Source organism: Morus notabilis, unplaced genomic scaffold (genome assembly GCF_000414095.1).
Source record: "Morus notabilis unplaced genomic scaffold, ASM41409v2 Scaffold6, whole genome shotgun sequence".
Lineage (NCBI taxonomy): Eukaryota > Viridiplantae > Streptophyta > Magnoliopsida > Rosales > Moraceae > Morus > Morus notabilis.
Genome location: NW_010363960.1, coordinates 328,124 through 337,424, shown reverse-complemented (window position 1 = coordinate 337,424; position 9,301 = coordinate 328,124). Strand labels below are relative to the sequence as shown.

Below are 9,301 nucleotides of genomic sequence, written 5' to 3'. Positions count from 1 at the left end.
CTGTAAATAAAACATTATTGGTAATTTATCTTTTTTAGTCAAACTAAAAAAGCTTCTAAAAAAAACTAGAAAAATCAAAAGGCACCCTAACAAAACTTGAGCAAAAAAAAATTCAAAACCCTAAGAAAATCTTAGCTAAAAAAGAGATTTTCTCTAGTAAAGTTCATTATCAACAAAGTAAGTTTCTAATTATTAAATTTGATCAAAATCACATTAAATTTAAAAATATTAAATAATTTTTTATACAAATTTAATGGACTTAAAACAAATACTTTTCGATAACTTTGAGGACTTATCGGAAAAACTAAAAAAAAAAAATTGTTAACAAAGGAATATTATGGCCATTGGACTATTGGACAAAGATGGATATAACTTGCAAGTTATTCGTGAGTGCAGGAAGGGATTGAAACGTTTTCGAAGCACCGAGAATCACGGTTTTGACTTCGTCACGTCCTGTGTCATGCCATCAACACAAACAATATCTACAAGAAACAGGTCGGATTCAATGCGGTTAGACTCAAGCCGTTTATTCTACTTCCGCATCTCCTTAAATCTCATTTATTTTTACCGATTTAAATTTAAATTTTAAATTTTTTATAATAAAAACCTTTTAAAAATAATTTAATGTAATGTTTTATTATAATAAATTTTTTTTATAAAATTACGTCTAAATTTAAATTAACAAACTAAGCTTGCCTTTATATTCTTTACTGTAATCCACTCGTTGCAGCGCGCCAAAAAATATCCTCTGAAATGGCGCCCTTTGCACAGCCGCAGCAGGTGTCAAAGATTACCACTCACTGGAGCTAAAACCAGAAACTGGGGTCCACAATAGGAACCAAATCATCTCTCAGTAGGGCCCAGTGGCCCCCATCTTCCATCATAATCACGTGCACAGGACGGTCTTAGGCACCCACACGTATCCAATCACTCACTCCTTTTTATCTCTCATCATACCATTTATGTGCCTCCTTACTTTGTTTTATAAAAATCCAACTCCCAACTCCCCCAGTACTCCTCGGAGCCAGTCTTCACTTCACTAGCTCCTCTTCAGAGTAGTAGTGAAGAACAAAACTCAAACATGTTTTCCTCTACCAATTTATCTCTCTCTCTTCTTATTCTAGCACTGCTTTTATCTTTCTCCGCCGCGGGCAAGAGCAGTAAATCGGCCCCCACCAAAATCGGCCAAGGCTACCGCCTCATCGCCGCTGAAGAAACCCCCGACGGCGGTCTCGTTGGCCACCTCCAAGTCAAGCAAAAGAACAATGTCTACGGCCCCGATATCCCCAACTTACAACTCTTCGTCAAGTAAGCAAAAACAAAAAATAAAAAAAAGAAGAAAAAATTCTTTTTTTTTTCTCTCTGTTTTCTTGTTCATATGTTTCATTTCTTTTTGTTATTGCAGGCACGAAACAGAGGATCGTTTAAGAGTCCACATAACAGACGCGGAGAAACAAAGATGGGAGGTTCCGTACAACCTCTTGCCACGGGAGAGTCCGCCGGCGCTGAAGCAGGCGATCGGACGGGCACGGAAGATTCCGATCACGACGGTGGCGGCGTCGGAGTACTCCGGCTCCAAGCTGATCTTCAGCTTCACGGCCGACCCGTTCGGGTTCGCGGTGAAGAGGAAATCCGACGGCCAAGTGCTCTTCAACAGCAGCTCCGACGAGTCCGACCCCTTCGGAGAACTGGTCTTCAAGGACCAGTACCTCGAGATCTCCACCAAACTGCCGAAGGATGCGTCCCTATACGGCCTCGGGGAGAACACACAGCCTCACGGGATTAAGCTCTATCCCAATGACCCCTATACACTCTACACTACTGACATCTCCGCCATCAACCTTAATGCCGATCTGTATGGGTCCCACCCAGTGTATATGGATCTTAGGAATGTGAACGGTCAGGCTTATGCCCATGCGGTTCTGTTGCTCAATAGTAATGGCATGGATGTGTTCTATAGAGGAACTTCCTTGACTTATAAGGTCATTGGGGGTGTTTTTGACTTTTACTTCTTTGCTGGGTCCACCCCTCTCGGTGTCGTTGATCAGTATACTTCCTTCATCGGTAGACCGGCTCCCATGCCTTACTGGGCTCTCGGTACGTCTCTCACTTCTCATGGCTATGCATATACATATATGTGTTGTTAAATTCCATATTATTATTGTATCTTCTTCTGGGCTTGGTTTATCTTGATTTTTATGCGTCAATACCCGTCAAATCTGTATTCAGTTGATTATATATATATATATATATATGTTTTTTGTTTTGACGTGATTTTAATTAAAATCTCATTTGTTTAGATGATTTGGTTTTGTTTGTGGTCCCGTAGAAGTTAGAACTTGGGATCATGAATTATGCATATGCTTTAGGGGAATGATGGATTTGATTTGTTTAATGGTAGATTTAGACCAAAATGTCGGAAGTTCAAAGACTTGATTTTTTTTTTGTGGGACTCGTTGATGGGTGTCGACATGTGGGCATTTACTCTACATATTCTGAGAACGGATATGATTTTTTGTTTTTTTAAGTTGGGTTGGTGGGTTTGGTGCATTATCTGTTTTACTTTATTGCCATTTATTTATAAAAACTAATAATAATAAAGAGGACTTTCTCATCAATTTATTCACACCATATCTCCGTAGAACAACTTTTGTTCGGGATCTACAAAGCTGATTTCTTTGATTAACAACTAAAATAATCTAGTTTTAGGTCCACACAAAAGACAAGATCATAAGTAAAGTTGGAAGCTCTAATTACTATCGCTTTCACAATTAGCTGCCTTTTTCTGCTACGTTCCAACTTTACTAGCTAAAAATCTGACCTTTTCTCGCATAATCTTCCTAAAGCAACATGTGGTCCCATAAGTGGCACAGTTCCTGCTTAGTTAGTCCTTGCAACAATTTTCTTTCCTTGTAAATTATCATCTTTCCTATATAAAGGTGGAAATTAAACGATCCTGTCCAAACTTTACGACAATGATTTTTTTTTTTTTTTGTTAATTAGCTTTATGACAATGTTGTGATAATTGATTATTAGTAGGACCACGTTTGATGGTAATTTGAGAAAGAAATTGTGTACAACATCTATGTGTCTGGGCCAACGCTGCTTGGATCACTACCATGTGATGGTGAGACTAGCCTGAATTGTAGGGGTCTCTACAGTACTAACCTTCTCCTTACTGTATTATTTTACTATCTTTATGTTAGTGGAGGTAGAGGTGTAAGTTTGGGCTGTCAGGTTTGGCCAAGCCTGGTGGCCTGAAGGGGAATTTGGGCCGGGTCGGCCTCAATCCAGCTTTAAGTCTAAAAAATTTAGGGCCGAACCGGCCCAAAATTTTATAAGGTATTTTTTAAAAAATATTTGAAAGTATGATGTTTGGGCTGGCCTGCCCTAGATGAGAAAGGGTCGGCCCAGTCTGGCCCGGCTCTAAGCCTAAAAAATTTAGGGCTGGGTCGGAACAATGGCAGGCCTCGGGCCGGCCTGTTTAGCCTGGCCCAAACTTGCAGCTCTAGTGGAGGGATACAAAAGAAAAAAAGATCTCAAACTAATACAATTAAGAAAAGGGTGAAAGAGGGAAATAGTCCAAGACTTGAGATGAATTAAAATTAATAAGCCAAATTACTGTTTTCGTCCATAACTTGTTTGGTTATGAACCATAACTTGACAAGTTATTGTCCATAATTCACGGTTTTTGTCCATAACTTATCTGGTTATGAACCATAACTTGATAAGTTTGTTCATAATTTATCTGGTTATGAACCATAACTTAACAAGTTATGGCTTATTAATTTCTATAACTAAAAGTTAGCATATATACTTTCTTAAGCTTTTTATATTGGCCTATTTTCTACTATTTCCGTTAAAAAAAATGTTGCATAGGCCAATGCGGTTATATCTCTACTCTTTCACAAAGAGTGGAATCGATGTGGAACCCCATAAGTGGGGTCCATCCTTTAGGAGAGAGTGGGGATTTAACCCCATGAGCACAAATAGGATTGCTCTACCATTAATGATGTGTATATATATATATATATATTTGCGTCTTATCTGAATTGTGGTCCTGGTCTTGGTCCAAAGGCTTGTACTTTGTCTACTTTCTTTCTATGGTAAAAAGCTTTCATTAAGACATAAGAAATTTAGTGTTGACTGTAACATGCATTATTCATGCATAAATATATCATATTATATGAAAGAATAGTAGACTAGTTCCAGCAAAAAAAAAAAAAAAAAAATGGTGTTAGTAATGTACCGGCGTTTGAAAAGGCAGGAATTTTTCTTAAAGTAGTTGATAAACTTTCCCACAAATTTTTTTTTCATTTCACTGTTGCTTTTATCTATCAAAATTATCATCTGAAAAGAGAGAGAGAGAAGAGGAGTCTAACATGAAACCTACTTGCCTATTTTGTGGAAAATTTGGAAAGCATTACTTCTCTGTAGTCTAAAAGAGCGATTGAATGTGTACTTTGTTGATCCTTACAATTAGTTGTCTTGTTTCTTGCATTGTAATATGATATGGGGAATGTTTTAAGATGTAAACAATTTGTTATTAATAGTCTTTTAAGTTTACCTCTTCCATTTGGCTTTACAGGATTCCACCAATGTAGATGGGGATACCACAATCTCTCAGTCGTTGAAGAGGTCGTTGAGAGCTACAAAAAAGCTCAAATCCCACTCGACGTGATCTGGAACGACGACGATCACACGGATGGCAAAAAGGATTTTACCCTTAACCCCACAAACTACCCTCGTCCCAAGCTCCTGGCATTCCTAGAAAAAATTCACAGCATAGGCATGAAGTACATTGTCATCAATGATCCAGGAATCAGCATTAACAGCAGCTATGGCGTCTACCAACGCGGCATTGCTAATGACGTATTCATCAAGTATGAGGGTGAACCTTACATAGCTCAAGTATGGCCTGGCGCTGTGCACTTCCCTGACTTCCTCAACCCAAAAACTGTCTCATGGTGGGGGGATGAGATCCGCCGCTTCCATGAACTAGCCCCCATTGATGGCATATGGATTGACATGAATGAGGCTTCGAATTTCTGCTCCGGGAAGTGCAGGATCCCGAAGGGGAAGCAGTGTCCTAGTGGTACGGGCCCTGGATGGATATGCTGCTTGGATTGCAAGAACATAACCAAGACGAGATGGGATGATCCGCCCTACAAAATCAATGCCTCCGGTTTGCAGGCTCCTGTTGGATTCAAAACCATTGCCACAAGTGCGGTTCACTATGATGGAGTGTTGGAATATGATGCCCATAGTCTCTACGGTTTCTCTGAAGCTGTTGCAACCCACAAGGGACTTCTTGCGCTTGAAGGAAAAAGACCCTTTATATTGACTCGCTCAACTTATGTTGGTTCAGGGAAATATTCTGCACATTGGACTGGTGACAACAAGGGAACTTGGGAGGACTTGAAGTACTCAATCTCAACCATGCTTAACTTCGGTATATTCGGAGTTCCAATGGTTGGTGCTGACATATGTGGATTCTACCCTGGACCAACAGAAGAGCTCTGCAACCGTTGGATCGAATTAGGTGCTTTCTACCCCTTCTCGAGAGATCATGCCAATTACTACTCGCCAAGACAAGAGCTTTATCAATGGGACTCAGTTGCTCAGTCTGCGAGAAACGCTTTGGGGATGAGGTACAAGCTCCTTCCTTATCTGTACACATTAAATTACGAGGCTCATGTTACCGGCGCCCCCATCGCCAGGCCACTCTTCTTCTCGTTCTCGACTTACACCGAATGTTATGGATTGAGTACTCAGTTCTTGCTTGGAAGCGGTCTACTGATATCTCCAGTTCTTGAGCAGGGGAAAACAGAGGTCAAGGCTCTGTTTCCTCCTGGTAGTTGGTATAGTTTGTTCGATATGACGCAGATCATTGTGTCGAAAGGAGGGAAATATGTTACGCTCGATGCGCCTTTACATGTTGTGAACGTTCATTTGTATCAAAACACCATTATTCCAATGCAGCAAGGTGGACTGATTTCCAAGGAAGCAAGGAAGACTCCTTTTAGTTTAGTGGTAACTTTCCCGGCAGGGGAAAGCGAGGGAAAAGCGAAAGGAAACCTTTTCCTTGATGAAGATGAGCTTCCGGAGATGAAACTTGGAAATGGGAAATCCACTTACGTTGATTTCTATGCCACTGTGAGTGAAGGAAATGTGAAAGTCTGGTCAGAAGTTCAGGAAGGCAAGTTTGCCTTGGATAATGCTTGGATTGTTGAGAAGGTGACAGTGTTGGGATTGGATGGAAATGGAGCTGCATCCGCAATTGAGATCGGCGGAATGCCAGTCACGAGTGTTGCGGGTGTGGAGGTGACTTCGTCGGAGCAGGTTCATGTCGATGACGACAAAGACGGAGGAGGGAACATCAAGAGTGTTATGGTTCAGGTTGGGGGATTGTCATTGCCAGTTGGAAAGAACTTTGTCCTCTCATGGAAGATGGGACTCAAAAATTGAGTTTAGCTAGTCTAGGTCCTTTGATTTGCTTCCCTCGCTCTGAGATTATTCAAGTTTTTTTTTTCTTTTTTCACCTTTTGTGTTTGTGATCAAATTAAGGTTCTTGTCGGAGAAGGAGATGAGCTAAAAACATGCTCATCCCTGTCCATGCAAACAAGGCAGGAGAGTGAGGTTTAGTTTCTTTCTTAATGCTTTTTTAGAGGCTCTTTCCATTGGAGTTGTATCTTGATATGAAATAATGAAAGTTTCAATCCTAAGATGGCAGTTGAAGAAATCCATCTTTTGTTCTTTCCTCTGCGTAAAATACTTACATATATATATATATATATATATACACACACACACAAATACAGACGTGTCATGCTAAAGCTGTGTTAAGTAATTTACTATATAATTTTTTTGAAGAATTATACTATATAGTTACACAGTCAATATTTTAAAATATCAAATTTGGTTGTTTTGTAATATTTCAAAATATTGTTATATTTTAGCTATACTATTTAAATTTTGGTATTTGGTGTTTTGTTACTTGTGACCAAAATTTGCAATAACTGTCTCCAAGAAATATGGGTTAAGCCATCAAAATATCTGATTCTTGTCCATATATATAATTATAAAAATTACACTCTACAGAACAAAATTACATAATAATTATTATATTGATATTCGCATTTTATATTACAAAACTTTTAAAGTAATTATTTTAATGACTCTAATTTTGCTATTTGTTAAATATTCTAAATTTCTTGCTATATTTCAATGCTACGAGTAAAATTTTGCTATACGTCTTATTCTTTTTGATATATAATTGCCAGCTTTTTTTAGAAATTTTGAGGAATGTACTAAGGGTTTGTTTGGTCCAACCACTTAAATTGTAGAGATTTGAACTTTTTTAGTTAGGGTTGTAGAATTTGAACTGTAGTGATTCAAACTATAATCCAAACTATTGTTTAGATATACAAATAAATTGTAATTTGGATTGAGAACAAAATCCGAATTGTGTTTGAATAAAGTATTGAAAACTGTCATTAGAGTTTTTTAACAAATCTTATAAAACTTCATTTTAAATGACGTTAAAAAATATACAATATGGGTAGGGATTTGTTCCTCTCTTAATTATGAACACAATAAAAAAAACATCTTAAGCAGAATTAAAATGGAGAAGTTATGACATTTTGAATATTTAAATTGAAGAGAAAAAAAAATAGAATTTGGAACTAATATTGTTGACAATAATTCATATTGTTAGAATTTAAGGAGGGAGATAAATTCTAAAATCAGCAATTTAAGTTATTCTTGAACCATTGTTAATGGTTTGAATTATTCTTAAATTTTTCTCTCTCAAACACCAGTTTAAATTAAGGTTTGAATTCTAAATAAAAGTTTGAGTTGTTAAAATAAATAAGGGTTAAAAAAATTTCACCTTCAAATTTGTGCACGGATATTGAGATTTGGGACTTCTGCAACACAAATTCACTAGTGAAGGGACAGCACAACATGGCACAAATGCAAACTACAAAGTGTAGTTTAAATCCGAAAACATATAGAAATTGTCACATGCCACCTACTTTTCAAAATTGTTTTTAGAAATTTAGTCTTATAACATCCTCAAGATTGTTAAAATATAGCAAAATAATTTAAAATAGTTTACATATAAAAAATTAAAATCATTATAATAGTTAAAACGACATAAACCATGAATATCACTATAATAATTATTACGTAAGTAGGTTATTTTTAAAATATGTTTTAAAAAAACTATTATATTTCAACTACACTCTTATAGATTTGTTACGAGCGTGAGATCCGCGCGTTACTGCGGAAAGCAATGTTATATTATATGGTAGTTGTATTTAAAATATATTTATATATATACATGTATTATATAGCATTGTATTACATGATAGATATAAAATTTGTACAAACATATTTATGCATACATATATAACGTTATTATTTAGAATATTTATATATATACAGAATGTACAGGAAAAAACAAAGGAAGTTGTAGTCCCTCAGCAATTCTTTTTTTTTTAGTTGCAAGCATAAAAATGAGGAAATCCGTTGTAAATATAAGTGTTAAAAGAAGTAAAGGTGGCTAAAATATATAGTATGAAATAAGTATTATAAAAATATTTAAAGTACCTTGTTCTTGGGCGTTTTGTAGATTGTCTTGTTGTTCTTGATTCAGGACTGAAAGAATGGAATAAGCTGAAGATATGTTTTTGAATAAATTGATAATCTTTGTTGTGTTGAATGTGATTTACCTTGTGCTAGGCTTTTTTGGTGTTGGAGTGTATGGATCAAATGTGGCTGGTGTTGATAGCTGGGAAGATGGTATAGCTGGTAGGCTGAAAGATGTGGAAATTTTTAAAAGTGTTATTAATATAATATAAATGTTATTTATGTATAGTTGCTGGAAAAGTTTAAAGACAATATTTACCTATGTGGTTCTTCTGTTCCTGCAGTTAATAGTTTTGGTGGCGATGATGGAACATGGATGTCTTCAAATATTTTAGAAATTAATGTCCTCATTTGGGTGCCTCGTTGTTGGAAAAAGATCTGGAAGATTTTGGATTGTCCTCGGATCTGATCGATAGCTGGCGGTATTATAAATGGATCGGTAAAGCCTTCGTCAATTGTTAGTGCAGAACAAGGTTTTTTTATTAATGCCTGAGCAGTTCTGCCAAAAGCGATGACCTCTATGTCTCTAGTGTGATCTTCAATTTGAATTGTTAATCTGTACCTGTAATATATATACATATATATGTATATTTTTTGTAATGTTTTTATTTTTTTATTAAATCAAATAAATATATGTAATAAATGAAAA

At 36.5% G+C, this 9,301-nt stretch overlaps 1 protein-coding gene across 1 annotated transcript; it reads left to right on the top strand.

Annotated features, from left to right (window-relative positions):
• The first annotated feature begins 991 nt into the window (after positions 1–991).
• Positions 992–6,732, top strand: LOC21397798 (alpha-xylosidase 1). Its single transcript, XM_010105475.2, has 3 exons — positions 992–1,308; positions 1,406–2,097; positions 4,589–6,732. Exons 1-3 carry the CDS (start codon positions 1,082–1,084, stop codon positions 6,466–6,468), a joined length of 2,799 nt encoding a protein of 932 aa, XP_010103777.1. The 5' UTR covers positions 992–1,081; the 3' UTR covers positions 6,469–6,732.
• Positions 6,733–9,301: the final 2,569 nt, after the last annotated feature.